Source organism: Lynx canadensis, chromosome D1 (assembly GCF_007474595.2).
Source record: "Lynx canadensis isolate LIC74 chromosome D1, mLynCan4.pri.v2, whole genome shotgun sequence".
Lineage (NCBI taxonomy): Eukaryota > Metazoa > Chordata > Mammalia > Carnivora > Felidae > Lynx > Lynx canadensis.
The window spans coordinates 98366207-98387655 of record NC_044312.2 but is presented as its reverse complement, the minus strand read 5'-3'; the positions used below and the strand labels follow the sequence as shown (position 1 = coordinate 98387655).

At 61.5% G+C, this 21449-nt stretch overlaps 1 protein-coding gene across 1 annotated transcript; it reads right to left on the bottom strand.

Annotated features, from left to right (window-relative positions):
- Window positions 1-1826: 1826 nt before the first annotated feature.
- On the bottom strand, window positions 1827-20623 carry MAPK8IP1 (mitogen-activated protein kinase 8 interacting protein 1). The gene is made up of 12 exons (XM_030332145.1): window positions 20523-20623; window positions 9934-10039; window positions 7719-8015; window positions 6052-6133; window positions 4925-5737; window positions 4671-4746; window positions 3899-4071; window positions 3585-3694; window positions 3361-3477; window positions 3197-3267; window positions 2979-3077; window positions 1827-2652 (listed from the first exon to the last, which is right to left on the bottom strand). The coding sequence occupies exons 1-12, from the start codon at window positions 20621-20623 to the stop codon at window positions 2580-2582; spliced, it is 2118 nt and encodes a 705-aa protein (XP_030188005.1). The 3' UTR covers window positions 1827-2579.
- Window positions 20624-21449: the final 826 nt, after the last annotated feature.

Below are 21449 nucleotides of genomic sequence, written 5' to 3'. Positions count from 1 at the left end.
GATGCAGAAAGGGAGATGACCACGGGGAGCTTAGTGTGTGGGCTCAGCACACAGGACAGTCTGGACTGAGACACTAGGGCTTGTCAGCCTTGGGGCACTGAGGACCAGGAGCCCGGGCCGTCCCTCTCTGGGCCTTGGGCACCTTGGCAGTTACCAGGGTGGGGCTGGACCCCCAGTAGGTCGCCGTCTTAGAAGCGGCCGTGTTTCCAAAGTGCAGAGCCCCACTCGGCCCTCGGGGTCTGATTCCACGGGTCTGGAGTGGGGCCGAGGGTCTCGGGTTTAAAGTCTCTGAGATTCCGAAGTGAGCCGGGTCTGCGTGGCACTAACGGGGCTGAGCGGGAGTCAAAGAAAGGGCCCCACAGCGGGCTCTCAGCCTGAGAAGAGCCTGTCTGCATGCTGTCACGCTGCATTGGTTCATTCAACACATTTATTGAACGTCCGCCGGTGGTGGTTGGGGGTCCTGCAGTGAACAAAACCAGTTCCTACCCTTGGCAAGCTTCCGCTCCGGGGCGCAGGTGGCAGGCTTTGCCACCAAACTTGGACCCTCCCTGCCCGGCCTCGGGAGCGGTGGCAGGACCCGTGGAGCCCTGGGGCCACGGCACTGGAAGCTTTGGGGAACAGTGGGGAGGTCCCTCGGAGCGGGCTCACTGCCAGTGGCATCTCTGAGCAGGTCGAGCGGCCTTCTCTGGCTGGCAGGAGAGTCCTGGCATCGCTGAGGGAGAGCAGGTGGGGACGGCTGGGGCTCTGCGTGACCTCCCGTGTGCCACACGTTGGGCACATACGTATGTACACCTCACAGGTGAGGAAACTGAGGCCTGCAATTGTGACATGTCCACCTAGCAAGAGGCAAGGCTGGGGTTTGAACCGAGATCAGACTCCAAAGGTTTGTGCCCTGAACTCTTGGGCAGTGACACCGAGCCCTGGAACTAATGCCCTTTGTGAGGTGGCCCTGGGAGTTGGCAGTGGTTCCGTCCTGCTGGGGGAGGGGCAGGCAGAAGCCAGGGACAGGGACCTGAGGAGATGGTTCTCGCCATGCTGGGGGCTCTGTACCCCAGGGCCGGGCTGAGCCTCTTCCTCCTGGACCTCGTCTTGGCAGCCGCACTCCTCGGCCCCCAGCCACCGAGGTATCTCCCGGGGTCAAAGGGTCGGGGGTCCACAGGGCCGGGGGCCTGGAAGGTGGGTGGCTCTGCCATGCTGCCTCCCTCTCCCCTCCCCTGAGGACAGGCTGCTGCCATTATGCTGGGCGTCGAGGCTCACCCTGTCCCCTACCCTGGGCCTTGACAGGGGAGGTGGTAGTGGCCTTTAGGGCCAGCGCTGAGCACCCCAACATCTCCCACAGGCCTCAGCGATCCGTTCCTGAAGAATTTTCAGGCCCTCTAGAACTCTCGCAGCCATTTTCCGGCCTGGTGGATGGTAGTATCTTTCAGCCCTGCCCTGCCCCGCCCCTCCCCCCCCCCCCCATGCGGGACACATGCCCTAGGGGAAGGGCACCCGGGTCCCTCCTCTAGGTCCTCTCATCCCGAACAGCTCTGTTCCGGGGCAGGGGGTTGGGGGGACTTCAGTGGAGTCCTCCTACCACGCACACCCTCTTTTCTCAGACTATGGGATTCGACCCAAGCACCCCTGGCCACGAGGGCCTCGACCCCTGCTCTCCCAGGCCCAGCAGCGCAAGCGGGACGGGCCAGACATGGCAGAGTATTACTACGATGCACACCTGTGACGGGAGCCCCTTATAAAGCTATTCTGGGCAGCAAAGGCTCGGCCTTTCCTGGGATGGACACCACCTGGGCGCGGGAGGGGCCCAGGCAGACACACCCACTGCGGTCCAGACAGGAAATGGCACTTTAATAGTTGTGGCCAGGGTGACGGGACCAAGATGGGGCTACAGCTGGGGCAGCCAAGAGGCCCTGGCTGGCCCGGGCCGGTCCAGAAGCCTCCTCTTCCTGCTGGGACGGGGCCCCGCTGCAGCTCTGTCCTTCCCTGGTGAGGTCCCACACGTGCCAGGGGCCAGCATGACAGCCACCCGGAGGCCACACAAGTGACGGAGCTGGGAACAGGGACTGCACCCCCACCTGCTGCCGTTTCCTTACTGCGAAGTCCTCGGGAGGTGGTTGGGCTCAGCCTGAGCTCAGGGCCTTCGGTTGGGGCTGGGAGTTGGGGATGGGACGGGGCGGGCACCAGCAGGTGGCACGTGGGCTTTGTCGAGGCAGGAGTCACGGCCAGAGAGCCAGAGGCCCCGGCAAAGGAAGTGACGCCAAGGACGGGACAGAGCCCTCTGCTCCTACCATGGGCATCCTTCTTGGCTAGAGGCCTGACACCCCTCCAGCCCCGCCCCTCCCCAATCCCCGGGCAGCCTGCTCCGTCCTTCCATAGATGAATCTAGTCCCATATATTACAATAAACTGCGTTCGTCTCTCCCCATAAACCCCGCCCTCCCCCACCCTCCGCCAAAGGCCCCCACTTCCCCACCCTCTGGTGGTGATGGGCCCCCCTCCTCGAGCAGTGCCGAGTCCCGTCAGCAGCCAGCTGGCCCGGTGCTGGCCCGAGGGCCCGGGGATGTAGAGGGCGGGGCAGCGCCGCTACTCCAGGTAGATGTCTTCCGTGGGGCAGGTGTACTCCACGAACTGCTTGTAGAACTGCTGGAACGCTCTCCTGGGAAGCAGGCAGACACACAGGTGACGGGACGAACAGGATCTCCACCCAAGGTTTTCAGGCTGGAGCCTCGGGGTCCCCGGGTAGGGATCCAGTTCCCCCGGCAGAGCTGCTCTGCTCTGTCGTCTACACACTGAGCTTCCCGGGTGCCGCTTCAATTCAAGGAAGGGTCCAACCGCCAAAAAGTGTGGGAGCCACTCCTCGACACCACCCAGCCCTGACTCCAGGCCACGAGGTGTGCAGGGCAGTGGGGACTGGGGTGGGCCAAGCGTGAGGGGCGCGCCCTGGGGCCGGGTGCTTGGCAGGATCCATACACGCGGACGTACCCCACGGATTCCGCCAGGGCTTTGGTGGACTCCTCGGACACAAAGACGTGGCAGGCAAACCGGTGGTCAGCAGGGTGCTTGGTGATGAACCCAAAGTACCTGTGGGAGGACAGGACGTGGGCTCAGCCCCCCTCCCCCCACATACTCGCAGGCCCAAGTCCTACCATGATAGCTCCAGGCCACCCCTTGACATTTCAATCTCTGTCCCTCCCACTTACTTGTTGTTCTTTGGATGGTATCCACAGAAAGAGATGTTTTTTAACTGGAAAAAGTGGCTACATTTATTCCCCTACAGAAGGGAGAAGAGAAGCAGGGGTCAGTGGCATGCAGGGGCTACAGAGATCTGGTGGGGGGGCCTGGGGGCTGGGACCGGGGAGGTCACCTTGGCCTCCTGGGAGTCATCAGCCTTGACGCCTATCTTCACACCCCGCACGCTGATCTCCAGGACGCAGCTGGATGGCGGGTTAAAGTGCACGGTGAGCCGGCGGGTGGTGGCGATCTGTGGGCGAGGGATGAAAATCAGGCGCTGGATGTCCCTCTCCCCAGGAGAGGACGGGGACCGGGCTGGGGGTGGGCGCCCATCCAAAGGGAGCGGGGAACAGGCACCTTTTGCATAGCAGCACAGAGCACGTCGTTGCCCTTGTGATAGGGGACCTGGACCGAGCCGAGGAACTTCACCCGGAACTGGTCCACCCAGTCGCTGTTTTTGGTCAGGGCTGGAAAGCAAGCGTGAAGTGAGGAGTGGCAGAGCCAGCAGAGGGTGCCACAGTCCGCGGACGTCCCAGCTTAGCTGGGCCTCGCTCTTCTCCCGTGGTGAAAGGGACCTGATGTCACCTCCGCGAGGGCCCTCCCCGGTGGGTCACATGGGGCCAGGGCGGAGGCGGGGCCTGGTGGCACCTGAGTAGGGGAAAGGACGCTACCTGCCATGTGTTCAGGCTCCTTGGTGACCTCGATGGCATAGTAGGCGGGAAAGACGCCCCGGGCGCCTGTGCGCATATTGTAGGCCTCATACCAGTAGTCCTCGGCCTGCAGCTCCACCAGCAACGGGTCATCCACCTCCAGCTCAAGTTCGTCTTCGTGTCGAGGCACAAACCTGTCCCCAGCAAGGGCACGTGAGGAATTCACCACCAGGGCCTCCCCAGCCGGGCCAACAGTCTACTCCCCACCCCGCTCTGGGGTCAGGCGCCGCAAGAGCAGCATTAATTCAATAAACATGTGCAAAGTCTCCTGAGCGCCTGTTAACGGTGCTGGTCCCTGCGGAAGAGCGAGGTCACGCAGACACACACCTGCCATCGAGTAACTTGTGGGCTAAGGGAGGAAGTGCCCAGAGCCATTGGTAAAACAGAGGGAACAGGAAGCGAGCACTTCTCTGTGGAGGAGGCTGGGGGGTGCGCCCTGTGTACGGTCAGGCATGGTCTCTGCCGGGCACCTTCCTGGGCTCCTGCCCCCCCAGCCGGACCAGGTGCTCCGTCCCCGGGCCTGACAGCGCGGCACTGCGGAGGGCCACGCCGTACGAACCCGTCGCACCGTCACCCTGCTCGGGAGCTCCGACACGGTGGACGCCGTCCCCCTGGGGCCGAGCGGAGGGCTGCACGCCAGCTCCAGGGGCTGGGTCTAGGCCACACAGTGATGGCAGAGCAGGGAGGGGGTGTCCCCGCTGCCGCCTGGCCAGCCCGACCCCGCTGCTCTTACCTGAATATGGCCCGGTGTGTCTGCTCCTGCTCCTCCCCGTTGATGACACAGGAGAAGAGCCCGAAGGACTCCGCACCTGCAGGTGAGGGGGACGGGCTGGAGGAGAACGGTCCCACCTCTAGCCGAGGTTTAGGGGGCAGGCGGCAAGCTCTTGGTCCTATGCCTTGAAGCAGATGGGCGAGGCCACCTCCAGGAACACCCTCGATTCGCCTCTCCCCCTCCCAGGCCCCCCACCGCTTCTGCTGCAGACTCACTGGAGGAGCGAGAGCGGCCACTCATGAAGACGTTCAGGAACTTCTTGGAGAAGTGGACGTCGGGCTCGTCGGGCGTGGAGTCCTCGGAGAGGCAGGCAGCGGGCCGTGGCCGGGGGGCCTCCTCATATTCCTCTCCAATGGCTGACTCATAGGGCGAGGAGGCAGAGGCGCAGTTGTCATAGACGGTGGCCGAGTCGCTCTCGTCGCTGTAGTCTCCGAAGCACGGCCGCAGGCTCACCAGCTCCAGCTGCGCGTGCTCGTCCACCACCAGCGTGTACTTGACCGAGTCGTAGGACAGGGCGCTGGTGTCCGAGCTCAGCGAGGCCCGCGGAGGCGGCGGTGGCTCCCCCAGGCTCCCCCGCCACCCTCCGCCCGGGGGCTCGGCCCGCTCTGGAGACGACAAGCAGTCGAAGCCCTCGTCCTCCTCACTGATGGAGGGGTGCGGCCGCCCTGCAGTGGAGGGGTAGGCGGCAGGGTCTGGATCGGAGCTGACCGACATCCGGCTCTCAGCCGGCGGCAGGAAGGCGGAGGTGGGCTCTGCAGGGTCCGGGGGCCTCTGCACCGGCGTCAGGTAGATCTCCTCGGTGGCCTCTAGCCGCACGTCCGCCTGGTAGTGGATGCGGTCTCGATGCGAGTGGCCGCGGCTGCTCGGTGGGGCAGCGGGGGGGCCACCGGGAGGTGCCATCTGTGTGGCGGCGCTGCGGCGGCAAGGGCTGTCGGTGGAGGTGCCTCGATCCTTGGTGGTGGCGGGGCTGCTGGGGGGCGGCAGCTCATCGCTCAGGCAGATGTGTTCATGTGGCGGCGTCTGCTCCCCTGGAGGGCAGGCGGGTCAGTGTCGGCGGTCAAAGCGGGGAGCTTCGCCCCTGACTCCCAGGCCACCTGCCCCCTCCACTCAGCATGCGGGACGCAGAAACCAAGGTGAAGGCTCCCCGGCACGAGGCCACGGTGGACTCTGGGGCCAGTCCTCTCACTGCCACCCCAGCTGACTTCAGATGGGCCCGCTCGGGGCTACGGGACAGGCAGTTCACCTCAACTCAGCAAGACGGAAACTGCCGGGCTGGCTCTCTAGAGGGGGAAGTGAGACAGGGCAGGTGGCGGTCCAGGTACGGGAAAGGGTCCTGACTTACCTGTTTTCAGGGGTGAGGATGATCGAGACACCCGATCCTGCCAACTGTGCTTCTTGCCCAGAGAATTATTATTCAGTGTGTCCTGTGCAGAAAACAAAAGGCCCTTGTGACAGAAGCAGTCAACAGTGCCCGGCACAGGGAGGCCCCGGCCCTGCCCCCATCAGGCCATCCCTAGGCCATTTGCTGCGCACGCACCCCCAACCCTCCTCGAGCAGGCAGGAGGGGTGGCCAAGTCCCAGCCCTCCCAGCCAGACCTACTGGCTCTAGATGGCTCTCCCTCCTGGCTCAGGGAAGCTGGCCCTCGGGGGAGATGCTCTTATCAGCCTCAACAAAGGTAGTGATGGCCAATATGTGTGGTGGTGAGTGGGGGAGGAGTGGAGGAGAAGCAGGAGCCATCTGGGGACAGAGCCAGACCCCCAGTCCCAGACACTGTGCCTATACATATAGATGCTCACTTCCAGCCAAGTCCTGGAGCTCAGCAAGCTATAGCTTGGGGAAGGGACAGGGACATTCTAGTAGAAGCTGGAAAAAGGATGAGGAAGGGTCTCCCAGCAGCTGGCCTGGGGAACTGGGATGAATCATGCAAATGATGAATCAGTAACATGGTTCCCAGACCCCTCCAGGAGCACATGACTGAGTCATGACAGATGTAGCTGTCAGCGGCCTTCCTTCCTGGATCTCCAGGGCTGCCCATCCCACATCATTGGTGCCCTGGAACCCCTCTCCACAATGCCTGCCAACGAGGCTCCCCACGAACTATTTAGGCCTTCTCCCCTGGGAACACTCTCATAGGCCCTCACATTCATGAGTCTGGCTGCCAAAATCCACCCCAGAGGATTCTGGGAAAGGGACCAATCCTTTCCCTGCAGCCCCTGCACCCTCCACCAACAGCCCCACCTCCCTGGGCCCCTCCTCTACACCTCTCCAGCCGGGGCCTGGAAGACAAAGGGCCACAGCCGGCTCTCCCCCACCCTATTCAACCCTCCTTGGCATCCAGCCACCCAGCCCAGGGGCCCCAGGCCCCCAACTCAGCCAAGCAGCTCCACCTCCCATGTCTCTTCCCTGCCTTCTGGGAATTCCCAGCTGCCCACATCTCAAACTGGCGGCTGCTTCTGAGCTCCCCATCCCCACCTCTTCACAATTCCCCATGACCTTTCCCGGAAACGACCACTTTAGCTGCTCTCTTCTCCAGGCCCTGCTTCTGCCCTTCACCAGGAGCCCCACACCCTAAAAGGGAAACCCTGCTCCAGCCTGAGGTCCAAAGCTCCAAATCCCTGCGACCCCTCAAAGCCCTGTTCTGTTCTCCTAAGCCCCCACTGCTCTCCTTACCCAGATCCTTCCACTGTCCCCCTCGGCTCCTTCATTCCTTCAACCCTCTACGAGGCTCCAAACCCTGTCGGCCCCACCTGGCTCCTCTCCTTTAGGGCAGATCCCACCTGCCCACCGAGACCACCTCCCCTGGGACCTCCCACTTGGGAAGTCTCACCAGGCCGACTTCTCCCAGTGCCGGCCAGCAGGTCCCTCTCCCGCAGCTTCTCTTCGCGCCTCCAGCCTGCCGGCCTGCCCACCCTCCTCCTCCGCGAGTTGCTCTGCGCCCCCTACGCCTCGCGCGCCCAGTCCCCGGGGCACCACCCCTTCAGCCCCGCCCCACGCTGCTCGCGCCTCACCTGAGACCGCGGCACCTGCGGGAAGAGGTTGAGCGTGGTGGGCCGCTTGGGCCGATATGTGTCCCCACTGCCCTGGCCCTGGCCCTGGCCCTGGCCGCGGGGCGCCGGCTCTTGGCGGGGCTCGGCCTCAGGCGGCCCCGCTCCCGGCCGCCGCGCCGCGCGCTCCTCCTCCTCGTCGTCGTCCTCGGCTCCGGGAGTGTCCCCCGCCGCGTCGATCAGGTCCATCTGCAGCATCTCGGCCTGCAGCCGGCTCCCCGCGCTGCCGCCGCCCCCAGACAGCAGCCCGGCGCGCGGGGGCTGCGCCGCACGGACGGAGGGGCGTCAGGGGGCGGGGCCGCGTCGGGGCGGGGCCGAGGCCGCCGCGCACCGCCCCTCCGCCCGGGCGAGTCCATTCCGCGGCCGCGAAGGGGGAGGGAAGGGGACAGGGGCAGGTGGCCGGCGAGAGGGGGCCGCGCCCTCCCGCCCCTCGCCCCTCGCGAGGACTCGCGAGGCCGACTCCTCCCCAAGCTAGTCGGCGCCTTTGGCGGTCTATGCCGCCCCCCTCCCCGCGCTGCCCCCTTTCCTGACTCTCTGCACCCTCCCGTTCCCTTGGCAACGGCCGGTGACCTCACCGGGGTTGTAAGCCGAGCCCAGAGTGAGGTCACCGCTGTTGCCATGGGGACGCAGGGTCGCCAAGGAGTTCGGGCCCCACAAGGGATGGAGGAGGGGGAGGTTAGCGTTTGAAGGGGGCAGTGAAGAAAACTGGGAAACCAGTCCCAGCCAGGCGAAGGATGGAGGAAGGGCCGCAGTGCAAACAGAAGAGGGATGCAGGGGGTGGGGGGTGGGGTGGGGAGGGAGGGGGGATGGGCAGGTGGGGGCACCGGCACGCGGCACCTCTTGACAGTCCCAGTCCGAGGACCCTCTAACCTGGGCTTTCTCTTGGGCCATCCTAACCTTGATCATTCAGAGCCCCAGTCTAGTTTCAGCTCTGCCACTAACTCCCTGGCACCTTGGACAGATCCCCTGACCCTTCAATTCCCTCTCCAGTTAACTGCCTCCCAGCTTCCCAGAGAGGTGAGGGCTTACTGGCAAGAGTGTGTGAAAGCCCCCTAGAACTTGTCTAAGTCCCCACAGGGTACACCTCTAGCTAGTACTGCCTCAGGGCCCTGGCTGGTGGCAGGGACCACCCTCTCCCGAACTCTGCTGGTGCATGTTAGGTGAAAGAGTGGTGTTGGATTCCGGAACAGGTGTATGACCTTAGGGAAGCTATGTCAAGGCCCTGGGACCATTCCTCACCCTTGCTGGCCTGGCCGTGGGGGTACTGGAGGGTTATCCTCATCCCTTGGTTTCCCCTTGCCTGGCAGAGCTTACAGAATCTCTGTAACAGGCAACAGGAGTTCAACCCAGAGACAGGCACCCCACCCAGCTCACACCGCAGCTCTCCTTTGCTAACCATTCTCCTCTAATACCATGTCCACTTTAGCCACCCATCCTCCTGGGTGCTGACAGAAGCTCTGGACTCTGCAACCTAGTCCCGTGCTTTGCCTCCTATTTCCTGGCCAATGGTTCCTTTCTTCCTGTTCTGAAAAGACCTAGGGGGATCCCTATCTGACCCAAATTACCTGCATGCTGAGGACCCCCTGGCAGGATTCAGAACTTAGGGAATGGAGAGAGCCATCTGTCCTATGACAAAGCCAGGAGGCCAAAAGCAGCAGCAATGCTAGGGTAACCCTCCAGAGGATCCTTTAGAACTGCAGTCCAGGGAGGGTCTGTGGGGCTATGTGGTGTGATTTGGTGCAATGGCAGCTGAGGGAGTGCCTTGGCTCTTTTTTCCTGTCCCAAAGCACTGCAGACTCTAACAGACTCCACCCTGCTCTGCCTCAGGCCCTCTGCCAAGGCTGCTCTGGAAACAGTTTAGGGTAGTGCTGATCCTTCCCTTAACTCTAGCCCTAACTGCTACTGCCCTACATCTGAAGACCTCCTGTCCTCTCCCTTCTTGTGGGCAGTTGAAGGAGCTGCCTCTTGCCTTAGCCCCTGGCCCCCCCCCAAAAAAAATTCTGATCGAGCACCCAAGATGTGCCACACATTGTACTGGATGTGTTTCTTGGATGTCATTTCATTTAATGAGGATGCCATACAGACCCTGAAAGTCCTTTTGTAGATGTGGGGATGCCTTCACTCCTGTCCCTACCCATCCTGCCATCCCACTCAGGGGCTCCTGAAAGCCCACTCTTACCCGCAAGGACAGGGTGTCTTTGCACTGCAGGCTGATGCCACACTCCTCGGTGATCTCTGAGAGGTCTTCATCCTCAAACTCCTCCAAGCTGATGTCATGGGTGAGCCTGGTGAGGACAGGAAGCCAAAGTTACCAACCCAGGAGGATTACTTAGTCCACTGATGTCTCCCTAGTACCTCTTCCAAGGGGCAGTCCCTCGAAGGCAAATCACAGCCCCCAGAGCACGGGACTTATCCACACGAGCCAAGACAAGGGGTAACAGGCAGGGAGAGGGGAGGCTCCAGGCTACTCCAGGTTATTCCATTTGGTTGCCAACCAGGAGGCAGTGCCTAGAAGGCCCAGCTGGTCAGAGCCTCAGCTCTGCCAGAGAAATGCCTCCCAGGGTCAAGGCAGGTGCCAAGGCCAATTCACCCATGGAGAATGCAGAGGTGAGAAGCGACAAGGGATGCCTGGAGTAGGAGGGCTCCCCGTGCAATCCCTGCAGTGACAAAACCTGAGGTGCTGGCAGAGGCCCCTCCCCAGCCTCAGAGGAGTGCTCCATGCCCCCAGCCCAGGAAGACCGATGCCTCGTGAGCCCCGGGAGCAGGTGAAGGGAGATCTGGTGTCAATGTGGCTAGTTTCAGCCTGTTCCAGGAGAAACTACACCCCCATTCGGTGTTCTTCATCTCATCTCTTCAACCACAGAATCGCCTTGCCCAGCACACAGATCCTGAACAGAAGGCTGCAGAGGGTCAAGGAAGGCCTGGGGCTGGGGCTGGAGGTGTCGTGAGCTCAGGAGACAGACCAGAGCACAACTCTTAACTGGCTGTACTAGAATCCTCTACCCCCAGGCCAGCCCCCACCCCACTGTAGTGACTGTCCGCTTGTCCCCTACACTGGCTCACCCCTAGCCCTGGGCACTCTACATGGCTTGGTGTGGGTGGGACATGTGAGAGAATTCTGTTGTGGAAGTTGGGGAGAATTCTGAGCCTTTTCCTAAGTAAGACAGGGAGATTGAGGCACAGAGCAAGGGAGACCCAGGAGTCCAAGGTCAACCAGGAGAGGTGGTGGCCCAGCCCCCAGCCCCAGCCCCAGGCCCACATCCCCTGCCTCTTGCCTCTGTCAGACCAAACAGAAACCCAGAGCTCCATGGAGCTGCCCCCTAAATGTCCCCCCGCCCCCACCAACCCCTCTACCCCCTACCAGCGCTCCCACTGGTCCTCCAACCAGCTGTCATTGTCTGGGCTTGAATCCATCTTCGGCACCAGCTTCATGGAGAGCCCTGCCCGGCCGGGGGGCTGCAGGGCCCCAGGGCCACCCTCTCATGCCCAGAAGGGTTGGGGGGCTAGGGCTCAGGGCAGGGCTGGGGCCTCGGGCCTCCACTGCCGGGGCCTGCCTTTCTGCGTCCTGCCCGCAGCAGAAGCCTGGGGAGCTCATTAAAAATAGATGGGCCAGGAGAAGAGGCAGTGGCTGCCGACCCAGGCCCCGGCCCCAGCGCTTCCCAGCCCAGCCCTCAGCTGCAGGCGGCTGCCTTCCCGGCCTGGCCCGGCACTTGCAGTTGCGCTGAAGCCGCTGCGTTGCCGCCTCCCCCTCGGGATCGGATCAGGTTACTGCAATCGATGCCACCTGCCCTTCCAATGCCCCTGTCGGGGGCTGGGGTGGCCCCCCTCCCTGGACCAGGCTTGTAAGCAGATGGCAGAAATCTGGGATGTCTCCCCCCAAAAGCCAACCCTGATCTGCTTTAAAGGGCCAGCGCCACACTCAGGGCACCTGGTGGTGAGATGGGGTGGGGGTGGGGGGGTGCTTCTGAGATTCTCCATGAATGGATGCCCCCACCCACACAGCAAGGCGCTCAGCCCTCACACCTCATCAGAGAGGCTTCCGTGGGGCCAGGCAGCATCCAGACAGTGCTGCCCGAGGTGGGTCCCGGCCGCCTCTATTGACGACCTGGATGCAGGAGAGAACTCTGTCACCTCCCGGGGGTTTCATCTTTCAGCACTCAGGAAGCGCCTATGGGTACAGGAGGTTCCGCGGCCAGGGCTAAAGGCAGACCCTGTATGGACCCCTCCCGGGGGGGCTGGAAGGTAATGAGCTTTCTGCCACTGCGGAGTGCCATAAACAGAGGCTGGTAGGCGCTGGAGGGGACAGCAGAGAGGGGTTCTGACCAGGACAAGGGAGCTGGACAGACAAGGTGCTCTTTAAGGCTTCTTCTGACCTGGAGCCTGAGGGGGGTAGGCTCTCGGGGCTGGGGGAATGGCGTGGTGTGGAGGTGGGGGTAGGCTGCGGACGATGGTCCGGCCCAGAAGCCACGGCAGCCCCGTTGTCTGACCAGTGCGGCGCGACACCTCGGGCCTCGGGACGAGAACCCAGCGGCCGGCGCTAAGTAAGTGGTCAAGACGCATCGGCTGCCTGGAAAGTCACAGAGAAGACCCACTCCTGCGACTTAGCCAGCATCAGAGAGCTGCAGGGCGCCTGGGCATCTGACCCAGAGGTGCCCTCAGGCGCCCTGCTCTGCCAGTAATCCTTGCACACTTCCGCATCTCCTCCTCGCTGCCGGGTCCCAGCCCAGCTCCTGCCTCCGCAGCTCCAGACCTCCCCACTGGCCTGCTTGCCTCAGTGTCCCCATGCCGGGAGCGCTCCACCCCACCGACCAGTTTCTGGCGAAGCTGCCAGAAACACCACCCTTCTGCCCCCTACTCAAAGCCCCCTAAGGTTCCCTGCTAGTGGCAGGCCCCTTGGCTTGGCATTCAAGGTCTCCAGTTCCGCGTGTGACTGCCTGTACCTCCCGCACTTGCCTCCCCAGGGGTCTAGTCCAGTGCTCGGATGGAGCACCTGGCAGGCAGGCTTCTCAACCTGTGCTTGCTGGGAGAAGGCTCGGTTAAGCCCACTCCTCTGGGAAGCCCTCCCGGTCCCCCGTCACCCCTCACCTGTGCCTGGTGTCGCCACCTGCGTGGATGCAAGGCGGTGTGGCGGGACAGACAGGACCAGGCCTCCCTCAGACAGCCCGCCAGGCTGCTCCAGAGGTGGATGGAGCTCACATCGCCCACCCTTGTGCCGAGCAGGTGATGGCACACAGGTCCCCACCCTCCCCGCTCCATCTGGACTGTATGCTCCTGGAGGGTAGAGCTCGTGAGGTCACCTGGCACACACAAGGCCCTCAGGACACGCCTGCCACATGTTTGTCGAGGGACATCCTTAGCGTCCACCTGCTTCTCTCAGGCCAGAGTGTTCAGGGCAGGCCCGCAGCTCATCTCTGCACCCCCCGGCGTCCCACTGTATCCCACTTCCGGGGACGGCGGGTCTGGGGGCCGGCAGGCCCAGCCGTGAGGCCAGCTGTGGGACACGGGGGGAAAGAGCACCGGGCCGGGCTCAAAAGCCTGCACTGGTGTCCTGCTGCGGTGGGGTGGGTGAAGGGAGCTGCTTATCTGACCTCTTCCTCCTCACGAGGCAGGATGGCAGAATGGTCACCATAGCAGGCTTGGAGACAGGAGGCGCGAGACCAGGTCCTCACTCCGTCACTGATGAGGCTCGGGGCCGCCAACCCTCTTCGTGCCCTGCATCTCCCCGAATCCTCACTGCAACCTTGGGAGAGGGTTTTATTTTGCCCCTTTTCCAGATGAGGAACCCTGAGGTGCACACGGAGGGCGCCAAAAATCTACAGTTTCCCCACATGTAAAATGAGCACCCCCCCCCGCCCCCGACCCGACCTCAAAGGTGCTGCTGAGGTTGAACACAGTGGAGCGTGTGGATTGCAGAGCGCTGTGAGGAGGTCACGACCAAGGAACGGGGGGACAGACAGGTCAAGCAGGCCCCTTGGTGAGTCACCCCCGACCCCTGCCCTTAGCTCCCGCTCCTCCGGGCACCCATGTCCTGGGTCTCCAGAGGAGGCCCTTTGTGGAGGGAAAGCTTAACGGACCCTTGGGCCCTCCAGGCTCAAGGAAGGCAATTGTCGGGAGGAAGGGAGATGGAAGGAAAAGCTGGAGGGGAGGAGGGAAGAGGAGAAGGAAGTAGGCCCCCAGATCCGGCGGCCTTGGCGGCTTCCCTCCAGAGGCAGCTGCTCTTGACCAGTCAGGCCTGCTTTGCCCATTCGGGTGAGATGGTTCCTGAGGTCTCATCCACGTTAACATTTGGTGACCCCGTGTCATGGGTTTGCTCTCCAGAGACCCTCTGACCTTTGGAGTCTATATATTTGAGGCCCCCCTCTTCCTGTAGTGCGCTCCCTCAAATGAACAAGCATGTCTTTGTGCTCTGGTGTTTATTATGTGGCCTTCTCCCTTCCACGTGCCGTCTTGTCTCCTGCTCTCCTCATCCCACTGATGGCAGTCTAGCCCTCTCCCGTTTGCTGTCTCAGCCCAGCAGCAGGCTGAGTTAGGAGTGTGTGCAAAGTAAGGGTTAAGTGGCAAAGTGCTGAGGCTTTAGCTGAGCAAGGCCAAACCCGAGCCAGGCATGTGGCTGTCCGGAGGCCATTCCTGTCTTCCCCTTCCTGGCTCTCTGGAAGTGAGGGAGGGATGCCAGCGGAGTGACCTTGCGTCCTGGCCATGGTGCCCCATGGGCCCCTCTCACAACAGAGAGCATCTATGGTTCAAGCGCCCAGCCTGTCCCTCTGCCGCCCTGTGTGTGCTGGGCAACTAGCCGGTTCCCAGTAGTTCTCAGTTAGGCTGGTTTCCCATTTCCCTCTGGCTCCCCTACAGGCCATTCTCCACTGGGCAACCCAAACCAGCACGTGACACGCAAATCTGGTCTTGAAACCCCTCCCCAGCTCAGAATCCCTTAATAGCTTCCCCTGGCACTTAGGGAAAGGGGCCAAAATTCCCTGTGGCCTGAGGCTCCTTAGGGCCTCCCCGAACTCTAGGGTATCATTGCCCCCCCCCCACCCGGGTCCCTCGAGGAAGCCTTCCCTGACCTCCCTGACTAGGCCAAACAGCCCTGCTCCTGGCTTTCTCAGGCCCACTTACTGGTGGTTCTGGATCACTGCGATTAGACCTTTGGTTTCTGCTATCAGTGGGGTGGGGTGGGGGGCTCTACAGGGCGGCGGGGGAGGGCTCCCCTTAGGGACTGTTGGTCCACAAGGGCAGGACCGTGTCTGTCTTGATCAATGGCGTGGTGCCTGATAGGTACTTAATAAACGTTGGCTGAATGAACCACTGGCCTTTCTGGGTTTTCTCCTTAAAATTCTCTAAGTCAGGTGCCCTTTCAACTCAACTCCCTGTGGCCCACCGATGTCAGGATCTGGGGCAGAATGTGCAGGCCCCCAGGGAGGTGCTGGCTGAAATGGTGGGGTGGGGGGAGCCAGCCCAGCACCCTCAGAACTCCCAGCCCATGCCACTGCCAGCTCTGGGAGGGGGGACACTGGAGCCAGGCTAGCTTTGTTTCTCTCGTCTCTAATTCCCTCCCTGACCGTGTCCACACTGTGGACACCAGTGAAAAATGGAGTCCACCCCAGGAAACAAGTCCTATGGGACAGTCCCCAAGTATGGGGTTAGAATGTGTCCGATCTGTTTGAAGCTCTCGGTGCTGATATGTAGCCGGGACTCTGGGATCTGGTGATTTGACTTTTGAAAAGCCGCCCTGAGAAAACAACCCCACATGCGGAAAAGGATGCGTGTACACAAGGATGCATATTTCTCCTAACAGCAAGCCACTGAAAACAACTAATAGCTCAGCACCAGCGGGCTGGTTAAACCGTGCCCACCCAGGGCATGGGATATTATGCGGTCTTTTTGTCGGATATTAGGAAGTCTGTGTGTGAATGCAGAAAATGGCAACTACTCTAATGAGCAAATGGAACATAATGACCTCATGGCTTCACATGAGGAATCACACGCAGGAAGAAACACTAACACGGACGCAGCCATGAGACATGGTGGCATCTGGGGAGATCTTTTCTCCCCCGCTCCCCTGGATAAATTTTCTGTACTGGGTCAGACCAGCCTAGCGCCAGGCTCTTGCTCCTGGTTCCGGGGCTGCTGGCCTTGCCATGGAGCGGTTTCCTGAGGGCAGGGGGGTCATCGTGTTCAACTGGCACCAACTCCCTACCCCTGTTCTAATCCATGCACAGAGCCCAAGACCTCGTACACCGTAGGTACTAAATAAACGTCTGCTGAAGGAAGTGCCACGGCACCGGCAGCTCTGGGCGCCAGAACGCGGCAGGGCCTACAGTTAATGTTGGTAGAGATCTTTTTGAATGAATACAAGGGTAGGGTCACGGGACAGAGGTGACATCCTAGAATGGGTAAGAACCCCTAAGTGCGGATGGTGGCAGTGACCCCACTTTGTGGGATCCATGGAGGGGCTCAAGCCAAGAACTCAGAGACCAACTTTAAGGCTCTGCCATCAAAGAAGTGGGGGTGAAACCCTGCCGTGGCCATTGTCTGCCCCCCACATTGGGGGTTCACTAGGAGCCGAGCCAGGGTTGGGGGGGAGGCTGCCCAGGCCTTAGGGCTGGGGGAGGGTGGCTCCAGCAGCAGCAGCTGTTCCGGTTTCCCTCCTCCCACGGAAACGTCTGCCGGAACAGGCCAGGCTCCGGGGCCCTGGGCCATCTCCCTGCTCTCTGCTGCCCCTTGGGTAGTGATGTTCTCTCTGAGGCTTCAGTGGCCTTCTCTCTTGAGACTCCCAGGGTCTCTGGCCCCAGCCCAATCCTCTCTAGTGATGCCAGGCCTAAAAACAACTGCCTGTCTGAATGCTCCAGCTGGGTCCCCAGTGGTCACCGACCTCAAGCTCAGTAGGCCTCCTACTAATTTCGCCTCCCTGCCCACCGAGCCTCTCATCTCCCACAGGGCACCCCATCTCCAGGGGGCCCAGCGTCATCCTGGGTTCCTGCCTCCCCCACCCCTTATACCAGATACCTCACCAAGTGAGCTAACCCGCCCCCGAAATCTTCCTCATGTGCTCTCCAGCCCCTCCTTGTCACACACAGGATGGCCAGTCTCCCAGTGGTCTCCCTGCCTCCCTGTCCGCTCTCTACCCAGCAGCCTGAGTGACCGTCCCCAGACAGCGACCCAATGCTGTGGTTCCTGCTAAACCTTTGCCGCTTCGCACTGACCCGCTGGCCCCGGCAGCCCTGGGCCTCTGACCTCAGCCACCATCACACTAGCCAGCCCGTCTGGTAAGACCTTGTCTGTCTCCCCTCTACACGGTCACCTGCGTGATGGCCAGGCCCGTGTCTGTGCCTCTGGAGCGTCTCCCCAGGGAGCCCGCCAAAGCGCAAATGTTTGTTGAGTGAGAGATAAATGAGGAGGCCTCTGCACCTCTCAGGTGGCCGTATCTGTCATCCCCAAGGCGGCGTGGTGAGGTAAAAACCACGGCATCCAGACAGTCATGAGGCCTGGGTTCTGCCACTCACCTGCTCTTCTCAGGGAAGCCACTCACACTCTCTGGTCTCCTCCTCAGTAAAAGGGAAGGGGGTTTGGATGAGCTGAGTTTTGAGGCCCCTCACCCACAGCTCTGCTCCCACATACCCAGGGTGGGCCGCTCGCTGTACTTTTTATAAGCACCCTTTGTCTCTCCCACATGGACTGTCCCTCTGTCCCTCTCCTCTATCCCACCTACGCAGCTCCGTGTATCCACTGGGCATTTTTCTAAAGTCTCTTTTCTAGAGTTTCCCCTAGAATGAACATGAGCCACTTTAATTTTAAATTCTCTTTTCTGATGTTGTAAGTTACAGAAGTAACCTAGGCTGCTTGTAGAAATGAGAAGTCCAAAAATAACTGAAGTATGTGACATCAGTGACAATTCCTCCTCTGATACCACATCCAGAGGTAACTACTAGTAACTGCTTGGAGCATTTCTATAATCAGCAGGAAAAAAAAAAAAAAAAACAAACAGAACACTTATTTAAACCAACTACCAACAAACAAATGCTCTCCACCTCTCCATGTCCACACCATGCTTTCTCCCTGCACATGCTCTCTCCCTCAGGGCTCTCTCTTTTCAGGGTGGCTCTGAAATCAGACGTCCTGAACTCAAACCCCAGATCTGCCATTTACCTAGTCTCTTTATGCCTCCGTTTCTTCATCTGCAACGTGGGGATAATACTGTCGCTCTGCTTCTATGGCTCTGGCGAGCATGAAACGCTCTCGCGCAGAAAGCAGGTAGAACAGGGCTGGGCAAAGGGAGGGCCTCCCAGGGGGCTCAGCACGTCCCACCGTGATTCTCTGACAACATGTTCTTCTCTGAGCTCCAGGAGGGCAGCACACAACTTACCCTTAATAATCAACCAAGAAGGCATTACTGAGCACCTACTCTATGCTGGGCAGCGGGCAAACCAAAGTTCAGGTGTTGACTCCTTATGCCTTCTGGAAGCTGACAGTGGTGCTGGGGGCACACGTCTAGTAACAACACCAGCCCTGCATGAAAGCAGCTCCCCGCAGCCCCTGAAACAGTCAACGCGTGTTGTCCCATTCAGGTCCGCCTGAGTGGTCCACCTCAGGACCACCCTGAGCAGGAGCCAACACTGGCATCGTGGAGAAGAAGAAACAGAGGCTCTGGGAGTGAAGTGCCCAGTCTTGGGGCACGCAGCTAAAAAGGCTGGGCCACACTGCAAACCCAGACCGGCTGGATCCATGACCCCACCAAAGAGCCGTGACAGGGCGGCGACCATCCAGGGTTAACCCGAGCTGGGCGAAGGGCTATGCAAGGCAGAACAAGGGGAAGGTCAGGAGGGGCTGCTGGAGCAGGCAGGGCAGACCATGTGGGGCCGGAGACACTGCCTTTATTATTCCCACGTGCTGGCCTTGTCCCCACAGCCAGGCCACAGTGTCCTGGAGGGCCAGCCCACGCCTCAGCCTTGGCACACTGCCATTCTCGCCCACCTGGCCGGGACTGGACACTCGCTGGCTGGCATCCACCTCGTCAGTTCCTCTCACTAAAGCATCCGTGCTAACCTGTCTGCCGGGGGCAGGGTGGGGTGGAGGGCACTGTCACCCGGGGATCTGGAAGCAGGTAGAGGGAGGCAAAACTGTTCTCTGGGCCAAAGACAGGGCCTGGAGGCAGCGTGGACTGAACACACACACAGGGCCCCAGGCTCTGACTTCCTCAGGGTCCTCAGGCACTGCCTTCCTGAACCTCAATCTTGTTATCTATAAAATGGGCAGACCAATACCCATGCCCGTGAGGGTAAATGAGCCTGCCCTAGGAATGCTTTGAACAGTAAGGAGCCATACGGAGGACGGACAGCATGGAGGGTGGACACTTGTTGAACACCGACTTCATGCACACTAAGGAATCAATATTAATTAGCTCGCCTAATAGATGGGATTGTCAGGTCAGCCAGCTAGAAAGTGGTGGGGCTCAGATTTGAACCCAGGTTCCTCTAAGCTGTTCCACTGTGGAGGGGCCTCCTGGTAGGAAGGCAGTATTTGCCCCCTGGCTGGACGTGTTATACCAGGTGGAATTGGTCTGGGACCTCAGCCATTACCCAGAGGCACTACCCACAGAAGCCCCCGCCCTGGAGCCCTCACGCTTGGCCTCCTCCATCTGGTCCCCTCCCTCTGGTCTTCCCCGTTTCTGAGCTGAGGGCCTCCGGGGAGGTTTCTAGTGCTGATGATGCCATTAGAGATCCCCAGGGGTCTCTACACACCTGAGGGCCAGGGAGCCAGCAACCCCTTGGTCAGAGAGAGGCTGGCGCCAGGGCCCAGCTGGGGCCTGGCTGGGGTGGGGTGGGGGGCAGGAGAAGGGAAGGCGCCAGCTCATTAGATAGAGAAACAATGGGGTATATGTAGGCCTCCTCCTAGGCTCTGGAGCAGTTACACCCTCTGCTTCCCCCTCGCCAAATGGGTCCAGGACTATGGTGGAAGGACATCCACCCCTTCCCCATAACACCCGTTGTCCACTTATCTAGAATCCATCTCCCAATTGCCTAACACCAGATAGTGGGCAGAGAGAGGGGTGAAGGGGGACTCAGATCACAGACCTGGGTACTTGCTCCAGCAGGGACACCTTCCACCCAATGTCCTTGGCTACTCCAGGTATGCTCAACCCAGACCTCCCCCAACTACAGCTGGGCGTAGTGTCTCTAAGCCTTCTGCACGTGCACGCACCTGGCCAGGTCAGTGCTTGCCTAATTCTACAGAGGGTCCTGGCCACACCAGGCCTGGGAGTTAGGCCCCTCTGTCCGGGCAGGGCTGGGGGAAGGGCCCATGGCTTCCTCCTTCCAGCACCAAGGTTGCCAGTTGCCCCAAGAAACTGGGACCCACGGGGCGCCCCAGCCTGCTCCCATCTCTATTCGGAAGCTTTCCGACTGGGCATAGGCAAAGCCCTAGCCTGCCTGCCTCCTCTGGGATCTCAGTCCAGACCCCAGGCCCTGCCGCAGTACCAAAGTGGGGGAGAAGGCGGCCTGAGCGCCCCCTCCTCCAATTCCAGTTCTGAATCTCCTAGCCTAGGGCATGGAATGGCGGAGGGAGCTGCACCACGGCTATGCAGCAGCTATCAGCCTGGACTTGAGGCTGAGGGGTTTTCTGCGGACCCTGTCCAGGGAGGGAACCCCATCACCACGCCGCCCTCCCGTTCCAGGCGTCGGGGTGTCTGTGCTGGGGGATGGGGGTGGGGGTGGGGGAAGCCCGGGCTCCTCAGCCCGGGGTGAAGGGCGGGGCGCGGCGGCCGGGGACTCTCACCTGAAATTGGGCGGCGACGCGATGTGTAGCCCCAGGAACGGGGAGGCGGCAGGCGGGGACGCGGCCCCCCCGCCCAGGCCGCCGCTCTCTCGCTCCGCCATTCTCCGGCACAGCCCTGGCCATCCGGGCGGAGCGCGGCGCAGAGGCGGCGGCGGCGGCGGCGAAGGCGGCGGCGGCGGATGGGAAGGAGGCGGGGGCGCGGCGAGAGGCCGCCGCCGCCGCGGGGCTCCAGCTGGGGCGGGTGCGGCGGGCGCACCTGCGCAGGGCAGGGCGCGGCTCTGGACCGCGCGCCGCTCTCGGGACTGGCGCGAGCGCCGCCGCGCGCCCCCGGGCCCAGGCTAGGGTCTCGTGCGCCCCGCCCCCGCCCCGCCCTCGGCCCCGCCCCTCCGGCGCTCTCCGAGGTGCTGAAATCGCGGCCCCCGTGGCCCCTGGGCTCGGCTCAGCCGGGCTGAGTCCCACACTGACTCTTCTGCCCTCTTCCCCCTCCCTCAAAATCTTGGTGCCCGTGGGGGCTCTGCCCCTCGGGTGGCTCTAGCGCTTGGGTATCAGGGAACTAATGGCGGGACCCTGGTCCCCAGGGCCCTAGTTGGTCCCCAGCAGCAGACAAAGAAGGCGGACAGGAAAAGAGGGCCGTGGAGGAAGGCAGAGAACGGTGAGATGCTTTTGGGTGTGGGCTCCTAGAGCAAGGCAGGTTTGGAGTCAGATGGCGTGAAATCACAGCCTGGCTTCCTAAGTGAATAGGTGGTGTGGCCTTGCATCAGTGCTTTTACAGTCCTAAGTTTGGTTTTCTCGTCTGTGAAATGGGGACAATAATGGTCCCTCTCATGGTTGTTGTGAGGATGAAAAGTAATACAAATATGTTGTCACCAGAGGCAGGGAACACCCCACCTCCTCGCTAGGATCCGGGTCTTACCCAACCCTGTCCCC